Raw genomic sequence first — 13,874 nt, 5'->3', positions numbered from 1 at the left:
GAAAAAGAGAGACGTCTTAATCTGAACTTGAGTAAAGCAGTATTGATGGTGGAACCCTGTCACTACCAATCAGAGTCATGCTTTCATATCACATCCCGGGCCTAAGAATTTCTGTATGGAACTAAAAGAAGAGAATATGAAAGAGTGAAAATGTTTGATCTCACTGAGCTGTCCAAGTACGTATAATGCATGAATCAATCTCAATCATGCACCTGCAGACCAAGAATGTGAATGCTCCAGGTTCTGGGCGACTATGGAGAATGAGTCACTGAAAACCACCAAGGCTGGAATTGACTAAAGATTAAGCTGTCGACATCTGATATCTGATGATGGAACCCACGCGTTTTCTCTCTTCTACTCAACGCGCATTGGCCGACTTATGGTAAAGTGCAGTTGTTTGTTTACTGTCGCTGAACTTGATGAAATCATTAGTTAATTTTATAATAAATTACCAACACGACTTTGACTAATTTATCATTTTCCTATAATGCATGAATTATTTTTAATAATCTCATTGGATAATAATTCAAATGCATATTCCAAATTTCTTGTCCTAACTTTTGGCTTCATGCTTAAGTTTGGTGTTGACATCAGGGACTAAATCGCCTCTAAATGTATGACGGGGACAGAATCTTAGGCCTCCTGGGAATAATTTCATGGTGAATCAATACAAAAACTTACGATACTAGTCTTGAAAGCTAGATAGATATCAGAATCACAGAAATAAGATATGCAAAAGATTGTTTCTTTTAATACAGACCAATTATTTACATCAACCTGTAGTGACAAAAGAATTCACAATTTTGTTCACTCATCAAGCCAGTCAAGATCGAAACGTTTCTCTGCAACCTGAACATGAAGGTCTGGCAATGCCTTCTTCCAGAACCAAGAAATCTCTTCATCACATACTACACGACCAAGAGATGGTAAAGCTGCTGTAGAATTTGGAAGGTTCCTGATTTGTGAGCATTCCCTCATGTCAATCTTTTCCAAACTTGCCAACTTACCAATGTCTAAGGGAAGGCCCCTCAAACTACAGCATTGGGAAATGTTTAGATACTTCAAGCAACAGAGCTCACAAATGTCAGGAGGAAGTTTTTGCAGATATGGGCACGCATATAGCCTTAGGATTTGTAGAGATTTCAGCTTACTTAAATCCACTGGCAGTTGCCATAGATGGTGACAGTTGGTTATGCTTAGATTGTTAAGCATATGCATCCAACAAATGCTTGCAGGTAGCTCGAACAAATCATCACAATGATCAATTGTGAGTTCTAAGAGCCGAGGAAATACTGATTGATCGAGGCTGTTATTAATCTTACACAAGATTAACGAAATCTTGCGTAATTTTTTGGAAGGGAAGGTAGCAGGGGATAAGGGAGGCACTGAGACTTTTTCAAGCCATAGGCTTCTCAAGTTGCCCAAATTTGACAAGACAGAAAAACCATGGAGAATTGCATTGAATGCACTGTAATTTATCAAGATCAATGCCTTCAACTTTGGCATGTTACGAATAAAAGGAGGTAACAAGTACTCGTTGGAGGCGAAATTCAAGATGAGCACTTCAGCCTTGGGGAATTCCATCTCGAACCAATCCATCTCTGTCATTTCACCTAGATATGTATACAGTGTTGAGTGTTTGGTTAAGTGATTAAGCACAATGTGCAGACATAATGAATAATCTGACCTCATTATAACAAGATGAACGCATTGTAGTACCTGTATGAATTGACACAATTCGAGCTTGAAATGGTTCATCAGAATGCCTGTCCCATTCTCTTGGAAGTTCTATCTCTCTTCTTGGCATCAGTAATCGGCTGCGTTGATTTACAGAGCCATTATTACTCAAATGAAGAGCAAGGTCTCGCAAGACATCATGTTGTGTAACTGAGATGTCATAGCAACTGCTATATATGTCTCCATCTCTGCCAGATTAGTATAAACAAAGAGATTAAACACAACTTAATTATACTATCAATTAAGTAAAAGACTTGAATTAGTTTGATCTAAATCTTAAAAGCAGCAGAAGCAAGATTCTTGTATTTGGGGCATACCTTGCATCTTTTACTAGGGTGACAAGATTCTTGTCCGAAAGCTCGTGAAGAATAGCAAAGGCTTGTTCTTCATCAATGTGATCATGGGTTTCAACCCAAATGTTGATAAGAACATCCAGTGGGATCTTCTTGTCTTCTGGAAAGGCACCCAAATCCAGGAAACATTCCCTGACTCTGGGGCTTAAGCATTTCACACTGATTGCCATCCGATCAAGTAGGTTGTTTTCATGCGACTCGCCGATGCTTTCCCCTCGTGACAACCTTTTGCTTGCATTTGCCCAAATCATTTCAGGCTGGTCTCGTAAAGAAGACCCAATCACTTTGAGAGCCAAAGGAAGCCTCTTACACTCATCAACAATCTAATAAAAAGTTGAAGAAAAGATAACCATCAGCTACATTATATTACACTACACTTTCCATAAGCAAAAATATAAAGAACCTATTTTGATGGGAAAAGGTACCTGCTTGACCAATTTCTTATCAGCACCAGGAGGAATGAACTTTTGGCCAAAAGCAGAATGGCAAAACAGAGAGACTGCTTCATCTTCACCCAGCAACTCCACGTCATAGGTGGTTTTTGTTACTGTTTGGAATTTGAAACGTGAAACCACAAGGGTTTTACAACCAGGAATGTTGAAAAGCAGTGGCTGAAGCGTTGAAAGTGACCAAACATCATCCAAAACCACCAGGGTCTTTGTTGGGTTTCTCCATTCAAACTGAAAGTTCATTTGAGGAAGCACAGAACTGGGACTCAAAACTTGATTCCCCATAATGAACCCTAAGATCTTGGCCTTCAAATCCTCTGTATCCGGAGATTGTGACACCGTTAGGAACAGGATTCTCTCGCCAAAGTAAGCTGCAAACAAACACAACATAATCAGTGCTTGATTGTTCAAAAACCGAAGAGTTACAAACTACGGAATCGGATTTTACTTACATCGAACATGATCATCCTTAATCAACTCCTTAACGAGAGTGGTTTTTCCCGAGCCGCCAATCCCACTAATCCCAACGAACAAGTCATCTGTACCAAGAACCATTTCCTTGACTTTCTTCAACCCGAAACCCAAGCCCAAAACCAACTCACTGCTGCTCTCCCATTGCATCCGACCCTCCTCCTCCACGCGCCTCACAGCCTCTTCCACCCACGACACACCTCCGCCGCCACTGCAAGCTCCAATCTTCATAGCGCCGAGCGTCTGCTCCAGGCGGTAGCTGGAGCCTTCAAGGCGGTCGAAGCGCTCGGTGGTCTGGAACCTTATGTGGTGGACGTCGGCCAAGATATGGGCCTGCAATGGGCCCTGGATGAACTTGGCGACGGTCTTTTCGATCGTCTCCATCTTGCGGGCATATTGGAGGTTCTTGTAAATGTTGTAGCGAGAGGAGAGGAGGACCTTGTGGGCCAGCTCATGTCCCTTCCGGAGAGTCTCCGAGATACGGTCGAGCTGAAACTGGCGGATGGCCGGCAACTCGACGCCGGAGTACTTGATTTCTTGGATTATGGGGAGGAGCTGTTCTATGGAGTCTTTGAGGCCGTTGGCGCTGTCTTTGAACTGCCATGATTTTTTGGATATGGCTATCAGGTTCTTCAGGAGCTCCGTGATAATCTCTCCGGCGAAGAAGTCTGCAACTGCCATGGGTGGGGTGGGCGAGACTTGTTGTAAGTTTGGCTTGCTCTGTTTTTCTTCTTCCTATTGGAGGAGAGAGATTGATTGCTTGCTTCTTCTTCTCTTTTGTCTCTCTCTTCAGTTCTCAATCTATAATAAAGCTTTTTTTTTAACATGTGATAAGTGAGTGACATGTCATAGCTAACGCACTGTTCATCAACTTAGAGCATCTCCGATGGATTTTTCTTGCCAACCGTTATTTTTTGGCTAATCTTACTCCAACTAATATGTCACAATTGTTTGTTATTTTAGAATATTTCTTTTATTTTTGCTTATTTTGTTTTGGTTTGTAGAATTAATTTTTTTATAAAAATAAAATTGCAAACAGATCGGGCATCCTCATCCCTTTCTATCTTTGCTTCTTTTGTTTCTTTCTTATCTTCTTCCCTTCTCTCTCAGATCTCGAATACAAATTGGTTAGATTATCAGGAATCCAAGTCCACCTTTAGACTTAAACACTAACATGCTCCATCTGGGGCTTCTTCCCACACAGATGGTTGCTGCAGAAAAGAAGAAGAAGACCAATTTTAGGCCAAAGACACAGAGAAACCAGGCCATGAAAATGGAAGTGCATTAAGTGGTTCCAGTAATACTATTTTGGCAGTAGATGTCTCTCTGTGAATTTTGTTTCCGAGTTCCCTTCCTTCCTCTCCTTCAAAAACTGTTTGTGGTGGCGTGCCTTTGCCTTGCGTCATCATCTTCTTCCTTTAACCCTTTCAATTTCGCAGATAAGTGAAACAGATTGGTGAATGGGTCTGATTTTTTCTTTATTTTGCTTTGATCTGGGTACAAAGAAGAAGAAGGAACGAGAGAGGAGAGAATAAAAAAAAGAAAAGACAGATTTGAGAGACCTGTCAAATTTGACAGATTTATTTGATATGTCAAATCCACGTAGGATTTGAAGCATGGGTTGGAGAGGTTGAGATTGTCATTTATATCCGTTGGAGGTCTCCACGTGGATTTAACCAATTCATTGGAGATGGTCTAAGAGCATCTCCAATGGCTTATTCTTTTGGTTTGAGTCAAATTTGAATTTGACATATGACATGGCAAATTTGATATAACAATATTTTGACATCTCTTAACTCCAATGGCTATGTCAAATTTGAATATTACTTTAATATATAAAATTCTATTTATGTTGTTTTTCCTTTTTTATTTTTTAATCTTATAAATGAAAAATCATACAATGAATGGTGCAATTGAGAGATGCAATTGAGATTATGAGACATTTGAGATATGGGAATACATAGCAGGAAACATAAACTCTGTGAAAACATAAACATCAAGTGCACCCCTGGAAACCAACAAACTGATCCAAACAAAAAAATCTAGAAGGCTTTCATGACCACCTCCATTCTGCAATGCTGCATATTACAAGACCAATTAGTGTTCAAAAACAATCGGAGGAATATTGCAGCATAAACTTCATATATCACCTTGCAAACTTTTCTTCTGAAAGCCAAGAGAGATTCTTTTGAGATTACCTGCAAAACACCATTGAAGGTTTTAATTGATCAACAATATAAAAACTCCAAAATCTGAATTGCAGACGGAGAGCCACACAATAATCTCAACAACCAAACAAGACGCTGCGATACGAAAGAAGAACAGAAATTTAGTTTTAGATTGAAAAAGAAATCGGAAAACTCTATGATGGCACAGTCAAAAGGTAAAGTTACAAATGGAGAACCAGAATTCGATCAAAACAGCCAGAAATGTTTACCTTGGTCGATGACACCTCACACTTTGGAGCCTCACTCTCAACGTACGCCATCATCTCCTCCTCCAAATTCTCAGGATCATCATTATCCTCCTCGTCATCGTAATAGCCTTCGTCCTCGCTGCTCACATAATAGTCGTCCTCCATTGTTGAAAACCAAACCAAAATTGCTGCAGAGAAACCAAAACTCCGATGAGGGAGAAAAGAGAGATAAAAAAATTTCCGGGGGAAAAAAGAAAGCTTCTAGGGAACCAAAACCCCTAGAAAGAATGAGTCTTTTTTCCTCTTTCCCTTCTTCTCTTTGTTGCTCTTCTTCTTATTCTTCTCTTGTGGAATTAAACGAATCGGAAAGAGCCATTGTGGGGGGTTTATATAGTGATTGGGTCTGATTGAAACTCTCCTTCTTTATGATCACCTGAGTCATCTGCAATCTTGTGCTTACTACATGCTAACAACTAATTTATGATCATGAGCCAATTAAAAGTCAAAACCAATCAAGATGCCATTGAAGAAATAAATACCAGATCTATTGATACAAACTGAACAAATAAATAGAGACAAACTGCAACTAGATGCCACTGGATACCACAAGCCTTGTTTTGTTCTGCTAATTGCCTTAAACAACAACATAAATAAAGATCACTATGTTCCATATACTTACTGATATACAAGTCTTTAGGCTATAGCAACTCTGTTCTTATCTACGAGCAAAAGTCATCATTCGCAGCATCAGAAGATGAATCTGAGCATCTTTGATCCATGTTCTGGTTATTCAAGAAGAGAGGTGAGATTTGAAGACATGCAAAGTGTTTGAGTTTCTGGGTGAGATGAAGGAAGAAAGATGGTGAAAGGGGAAAGAGAGACGCACCGAGAGAAAGTGATCGAGAAACAATAAAAAAATAAATGACAGAAGGGGGAGAGGCTGTCAAATTTGACAGAGGAGAGAGTTAGGTCAAATCCACGTGGAAAAAACAGGCCGGTTGGAGGAGGGTTTGGGCTGTCAAAAATTTCCGTTGGGCTTCCACATGGCATTTGACCTCTCCATTGGAGATGGTCTAAATGAATCTTATATTGTGCTTTTATATAAAATTTTATCACTGTTCTTGTGAGATAAATTTAAGTCAATCTAACGATTAAGTTCACTTATTAAACAATGAAGTAACAAAGTTAGTCGAAAAGAAAAATGTATGCTCAATAATAAGCTCAAATGTAACATTGAACGTACATGGACCAGGAGCCAATCAATCTTAATCGACACATCACCTATCTTGTTCTATTTACACTTGAAATCTGAAATGAAAGCTCTGCAAACTGACAATTTTCTTTACCCTCATTGGATATACATGTGAATCGCTTAGCGATAATTTTGAATATGAAAGATAATAATATTTTTTATATAATATATGACTAATATTTTAACCTCCATGGCTATTAATTCCGATGAAAGACATTTGGTTTGATCTCTAAATACTATGCATAAGTATGCAACAACATTTGGTAGAAGCATTCATCTCGTTTGAAGTCGTAAATTGATGAATTCATCTTGATCTTATAGCATGTTATTCATGATGTCAAAGATAAGACACTAGGTTTTCATAGCTCTGAAAGGGCATCCAAGTGGTTAACGACTTCTTGTTAATGGTGGACAGAAGTGGCTTTTCTTGCACCCTATAATGGTGATTCTCTTTGACCAACGAAATGACCGTCTTGTCCTTTATCATCAACTCAAGAGAGTCAATCTTTTAGACTTTGGAGCGTGAATTGGAATCACTGAAATAATATCAAGTCTTTGAATCAGTCATCACTCACTAATCAATTAATAGAACTTCACGAGGGAGATGATTTGAGTACCAGGGTATATGGACATCACTGGACTTACTCAAACACAAGGAATCAAGCTCACCAATTGATCTGTTTTCGATCTCTCGAATCACAAGCAGAAGAAGCAGAAGCAGAAGCAGGACCTCTTGATAGAATTTCACAACCAATTAAGCTATTCCAAAATGAATCAGATCACACTAAACCTACAAAGTCGCACATATATGTGCTTGGTCATGAAATAACAAAACACTCCAACAGTATAGCACGTTTGATTGCACAGCAAGCTTTGCTGGTCAAAAAGCAAAATATCAATTTCTAGTGACATATCCACCTCCATTGACTTATTGACTTGGAAGTCTTTGTTTGCAAGTTGCAACTTTCATAAAAGGCGTAAAGCTGGCCAGCCAGATCGCCAATCTGCATTATAATGTCACTCGAATGCAGACAAGACGAGCAAATTTGCACTTAGAACCGTATACTAATCTAGTCTAGTCATTAAGGTTTTAATGAGGTCTTAAATTCTGCCTGTTGATTCTTATCTCTTTCAGTAGGGTTGATTATTTAGTCGAGGCTACAATTTTGTTCATTTGTGCCACCCAATTGCGTCGCGGACTTGGCTTTGATACCAAATGTTAAAGTCCATGAACAAGTAATAATGGACTCTGTTTACTTTCAAAAAAATAAAAATAATAATGGACTCTGTTTTAGAATTTTAGTCCTGATTTAATACAAATTATCTCATGCTATCGATTTTGGTATGATTCTTGATTTGTGATTCGGGTTCTTTGATTTTGATCTTCCCTCTCGCTTTTTGAATCTCAAATGATACAGATTTGCTGAAGTACCCAAAAATCAACTCCTGGATTCCAAGGGCCTGAGTATCGATAATGTGGGAAGTAGCTAGTCATGGATTAGTGTCTCTTCAGATTGTCTGATTGGAACGCAATGGCAAACACAATCATATGGAACCCGTCAACCCGGCAACCAAACAAGTTAGGTATTTGGAAGGATCAAATTCTTTTCTCGACGAGGAAAAATGAAGAAGATAGTGTAGACCTGTTTTTGTTTGACCCTGTGACCCAGAAACAAAGTTACAATTGGCCAAACAAAACGAGGTTCCAATATCTGAAAGCTATAAATTATTGGAGAGCCTTCTCCTAGTAGGCAACTGAAAAACACCAGTGGCTTTTTCTTTACTGAGTAGCTCATTGCTTTCTTTATTTTCTTGTATTTTTCATGCTTTCTTTTTAGTGAGGGGCAAAGCCTTTTATCCCCTATCTATGTAACTTCTTTTATCCAATGAATAAAATCACTCTGGCATTGTGGTGAGGTGTAGAACACAACAAACCAGGACTGCAGATTTAAATAAAGAACAACTTAAACTAGCACTGGTGATGTGAAAAACTCCGTCATAGATTCATAACCATATCTAAGATGGTAAAACAACCAAACATGCAACAACACTGCAATCTATTAAACCCCTCCATACATCGAGTCCCTGACAGAAGAAAATGCTTGTATATTACAAAAGCATCAACATCAAGATTTTTTTTTTTTTTTTTTTTTTTGAAAATGAGCATCCACATTTAGATAAGCTGTCGAGATTCTTAACACAAATAAAATTAAAATAAAATAAAATATAAAAAAATTATGCGAAGTTACCTAGTAGTTAGTATAATTTGTTACTTTTCAGTGATTGATACATTAAAGTAATATATGTGAATCAATGTTTCATAGTTGGAGACTATCAATTCAACCAAATACAATTTATGCGAAGCTTTGATATGGGGCTCAACTTCCCTCTTCTAACATTTTAGTCAAATATCTCCTGGTACAGACGTGGATTGTGAATATAAGCTTTCAGGACTTGGATGATTGAGATTATTCCTATCAAGTCACAAATGGAAACAGAACAAAAGGCATAAACTCTGGTTCTTAAAGACCTGCATGGCCCTTCGCATTCGCCTCCCCTCTCATCAATCACCACACAATCCCATCAAAAGCTCTGAAGTGCAACCTTCTGCAGAGATACCCGAATATAGTACATGCCATAATTCGATGTAATTCGATTTCTCATATTTCCATGCTTAATCACTGTCCTGTTCTATGACTAATTTCCACCTCCGTATAATTCTTTTTCAGGAGTTACAAGCATATGAAGTCCAATACCACAACCTGTTGCTTTACATCTTACACCTACTCATCGTACTCCCACTTGGAGATACGACGATGCTGACCTACTTGTTTGCCATGGCCTTGTTCTGCCATTCTCAAGTCAAGCCGATGAATTTGTTTTTTAATCCATGGAGGATCATCTGGTCTCAGCCAGAGAGCTTCATCCATATACTTGTGCTTAAAATCTGGTCGTCTTGAATTCAACTTTGTCTTCCTGTTATCCCACCAATCATATGGATTGGCAAAAAATACTTGCCATAAGTGAAGGCGTTCCCTACACTTCTCCAAACCAGTTTCACCTAAGCAAGTCACAAGGATAAAACATTTTTCATTAAATGAAAGCACACAAAGCACAAGAAAACCGATCACAAGCAACAAATTATGTAAAAGAGCATTGTAGCTTTTCTTGTTTTAAGAGGTTGTAACATTACATAATTATGGCAGTACCTGCATCAGATTGTGGTTCCTCATGATTTTCAGATCTTGGTCCTTGTCTGTTTTGTGCCACGTAATTCAACTCCTGCACAACCAACTGCGGACAAATTTCAAAGATCATAAGTAAGTCTCTGGTATTAATGGAAGAAACAAGAATTAAACATCTTTGACAGGGTTGGGAGCAGTACTAAAATTCTTAAGCATTGCTACCTCGTGATACAGTGTGATCCTCCCATCCGGATCATTCTTTGTGTAAGAACCTAGATGACCTGAGACATAAATAAAATCATTTGGTTTCAAATGTTTGAAAGACAATACTGCCATCTCGTCCCACATCTTCAGTAATATCCTGTTAAGAATTTTGACACGAGATTTTGCTAAGTTTCGAAACTTACTATTATGAATTTAATACAAAACTGATACACATCCAAAAGCATTTGAATCAGCTATCCAATTGTTCAAATAGAAGTAGTGTTCAACTCACAGTTATAATCGAAAAATTAAGCTCATCCATGAAACTAGATTTTGAATAGGCATTTGATTAAAGGCAGATAAAGCACTAATCTTGCAACACAATTCTCTTAGTTTCTGTTTTCTCATCTTATTGCATACCAATTGATTAAGAAATAGTCTTATGCAACCCAAAATTACTGTAAATATAACTGAAAAATCAATAATTTCCATAACTGACCGGAAACTGCAATCAGACTGGGGGCAATTTCTGACGCTGAGAAGAGTGTGAACGCCAAAACGACCACCGTGGCAGGTGTTTGCGACCCTGAGGGGGAGGATCACGGAGCCAATGAAGCTAGCAGAGTTGACCGGACCCGGATTCTGTCGCCGTTGGATTGTGGTGGGACGCTGGAACTTGAGTTTGTGCTGGTAAACTCCGCTGCCTTCTTCATCTTCGAAGAAAGAATCGGAAAACCTAGGGCTAGCGGCTGAAGACGAATAGGCGGCGAGCCGCCGCCTTTGAATAAATAAAGGCGATTTCGGACTTGGTTTGTTGAACGGCGGAAATAGGAGACGAAATGCCTTCATATGATGGCGATCCGGAGTTTGGAGGCGGCGGGGTTTTGGCGGGGTTTTCCGAGCACTTCCCTCATTCTGATTTTGTAGCTTTCTGGTGTCGTCGGCCTAGTTTCTCTTCCAGAAAAAAATTAAAAAATAAAAAAATAAATAGTTGGGCTTGGAAAATGAGCCTTCTTCATCAATTGTGTTTATTTGGGCCTCTAAATCAACCCATTTAAACTGAGTATGAGTACAGCTGTACATCAAGGAAAGGAAAATGGAAAGGTTGTTTGCATGCGCAACTCCTGTCTTGTCCACTGAAAATAGGGAATTATCTTCTATCCCTTACCCAAGAGCAAGTCCGCCTGTTTGTTTTTGACCGGTCAGGAGCTAGATCTTGCGGAGGTGGTGACCTTGAACTTGCAAATTTGGTTTCCAGCTGTTTGTTTGTGACCAGCCAAAAACTTGGCTTTCTTGACCGAAGCCAAGAATTTAGTCATGGCCATGACTAAATCCATGACCCAGGCAAGAAATCAGCCAGCAAGGCCCAACCCAGAAACGTGGAAGACGTTAGCAAATGAGGGGAGAAGGAGACGCGCCAGCAACGGAAGTGAAGGACAGATGCTTGACACGTGGCGCCGCAACTCCCACACGCGTTTCTTCAGTTGCTTGTCGCATAGCGACATGGAATGGGCCGGAGTAGGAGCACGTGGAAGAGAGCCATTGGAGGGCTTTGAATTCTGATCCCAACGGTCATGAAATCCTAGCCCTTGGTTTCAATTAATTTCCGGATCCAACGGCAAACAATTATATTTGTACTGTATATATACGTAACGTTAATAAACGGTAACAAAAATAAATTATAAAAAATTCTAAAAATTTCTATATAAATACCTACCATTTATTTTATATATCACACCCAAAAAATTATATTTCATAGTTACACCTTCCTCCTCTTCATATAGCTCTCATCATCCAAATTTGTTTATATCCAATATGGCCGAACAAATAAGAAACACACGTCCAGCGGCCAAACAAGAGGAAGATCAAAGTTCAGATGATAATACCGAAGAGAAAAGGAGATGGACGGATGAGGAAGATGTTTAATTGTGCAAGTCTTGGAAAGTTGTAGGCCAAAATCCGGCTGTGGGCACAAATTAGAAAAAAAAACGACTTATGGAGGCGCGTGAAGCGACACTTTGACGCAAATTGGCCCAAGGGCCGATCAGCTTCCTCTTTGCAGGGAAGGTAGAAAATTTTGAAGGTTGAACTCTATAAGTGGCATTGTGCATTAAGGCAAGCGAAAAATTGGTACAAGAGTGGTTCGAATGCGGTTGATGAGGTATGTATTTGTTGATAAATCATTTAATTTGTTGATACATTATAGTAAAATATGTCTTGATAAATAATGTAGTAATTATAATATCGTTTTAATTGTAGTAACTATTTTTCGTTATAATTAAAATAATTAGTTGATAAATAATGATGTAATTACAATGATGTTTATATTTATACTTATTAATTTTTATTGTAAAACGGTGAGATACTTTCTTATTAAAATTATGACATTTATATTTGTTGATAAATCATTTAATTTGTTGATACATTATAGTAAAATCTGTCTTGATAAATAATGTAGTAATTATAATATCGTTTTAATTGTAGTAATTTTTTTTACATCAAATATCCATTATTATCATCTATTATGACATTAATTATCCATAAATATCCATTATTATCATCTATTTACATCAAATATATTTTAATTTTTAAATATTTATTGTAAAACAGTAAAATGAACAGTTAAAAAATCAATAAACAATGAAAATGAACAGTTAAAAATTGATGAACAGTGATACATGAACAGTCTTGATCAGTCAAGAAAAAAAACGGGTGGAAACCCATGTCCAGTGACAGTGAACAGTTACTTTACTGGTCGATGCCGCGACTTTTCGACCTTGACATTTCTTGATTACGGGTGAAATGGTGAACTTGCTCTTAATGGCGGTATGAAAATTGTCGGTCGGGCAAACATGATGGTTTGGCGGTGAAGATCCCTTATCTTCATCATAGAATTACTTTTAATGCATAAAAGAAACATAAAATGAATTTTACGGTAAAGACTAGTTTTGATAGTTTGATTTGATGATCCTCAAATTGTGGGTTTTTTATTTTTATTTTTTATTATTATTTTTTTATCAAAAAAGTTCAGCTGTCAACACATCATATAGATTCAACAAACAGTACAATAACGAAACACTCCTATGAGGTCGACAGAAAGAATCGTTTATTAGAGTACCATGAGACTCCTATTTTAAAACAAGAACAATAACCCAATATACCGCCAATACACTCGCCTTTTAGACAATTCACGCACCATTATTCCAAACAAAGATTAGTAACCTCCGAAACAAGAATAAAAAAACCCTCAGAGATTATGATCTTTGCGACCTAAAATATTTAAATACTTTTTGAAAGAGGAGTAGCAGACTCCCCTTCCATTTCTACCCGAGCCCACGACGTCCACATCACCATCCAAAGCAAGCCTGGTCCAAATAGCCCGAGGTGTGGAAACCCTAAGGGCACCTAATCAAGATATGCTAAGGGCACCTTATAGCTTTCTCCATGGAATTCTAGACCACCACCACTGGCAACCTGCGCCATTGCCAGAAGACATCGACATCGCAGACCACCTGACCCAAAGACGGTAGAACCACCGCGACCATCCTTGTCCACCGGTCTGCAACCACTAATTAGTGCACCTTTGACTTTATCAAAATGCAAAGCATTTATTGACACGGTTACAAGTTCTAAATCTAGACAACACCGTGTTCTCCCAAGGTCCTTCATCTCAAACTCGGATTTCAGGTGTTCAGCGGTTTCCCTTAACTCTCAAGGGTTCCAATTATGTTTATCAACATAAACCATGACAATTGCAAATCCAGAACTTGTAATGAAAACGCAGCGGCATAGTTCATCATATCCCTT

The 13,874-nt window shown here is 38.4% G+C and overlaps 2 protein-coding genes and 1 long non-coding RNA gene across 4 annotated transcripts; all 3 read right to left on the bottom strand.

The window, feature by feature from the left end:
• Positions 1–660: 660 nt before the first annotated feature.
• On the bottom strand, positions 661–3,872 carry LOC112172114 (probable disease resistance protein At4g33300). 2 transcript variants are annotated; one of them, XM_024309304.2, is made up of 5 exons: positions 2,992–3,872; positions 2,516–2,910; positions 2,055–2,413; positions 1,720–1,925; positions 661–1,613 (listed from the first exon to the last, which is right to left on the bottom strand). In XM_024309304.2, exons 1-5 carry the CDS (start codon positions 3,689–3,691, stop codon positions 808–810), a joined length of 2,466 nt encoding a protein of 821 aa, XP_024165072.1. In that variant the 5' UTR covers positions 3,692–3,872; the 3' UTR covers positions 661–807. The 2 variants fall into 2 exon arrangements, with proteins under 2 accessions (XP_024165072.1, XP_024165073.1); XM_024309305.2 differs by having other exon boundaries at positions 1,720–1,904.
• A 2,863-nt stretch (positions 3,873–6,735) lies between these two features.
• Positions 6,736–7,525, bottom strand: LOC121049711. Its single transcript, XR_005801131.1, has 2 exons — positions 7,348–7,525; positions 6,736–7,214 (listed from the first exon to the last, which is right to left on the bottom strand). It is a non-coding gene; the product is annotated as an uncharacterized LOC121049711 (long non-coding RNA).
• A 1,455-nt stretch (positions 7,526–8,980) lies between these two features.
• LOC112172578 (protein OSB1, mitochondrial) lies at positions 8,981–11,054 on the bottom strand. The gene is made up of 4 exons (XM_024309980.2): positions 10,567–11,054; positions 10,086–10,224; positions 9,888–9,972; positions 8,981–9,739 (listed from the first exon to the last, which is right to left on the bottom strand). Exons 1-4 carry the CDS (start codon positions 10,914–10,916, stop codon positions 9,462–9,464), a joined length of 852 nt encoding a protein of 283 aa, XP_024165748.1. The 5' UTR covers positions 10,917–11,054; the 3' UTR covers positions 8,981–9,461.
• Between the last annotated feature and the right edge of the window lie 2,820 nt (positions 11,055–13,874).

The sequence above is a fragment of the Rosa chinensis genome, chromosome 6 (genome assembly GCF_002994745.2).
Source record: "Rosa chinensis cultivar Old Blush chromosome 6, RchiOBHm-V2, whole genome shotgun sequence".
Lineage (NCBI taxonomy): Eukaryota > Viridiplantae > Streptophyta > Magnoliopsida > Rosales > Rosaceae > Rosa > Rosa chinensis.
The sequence above is the reverse complement of the archived record's forward strand: the minus strand, read 5'-3'. Positions and strand labels throughout refer to the sequence as shown.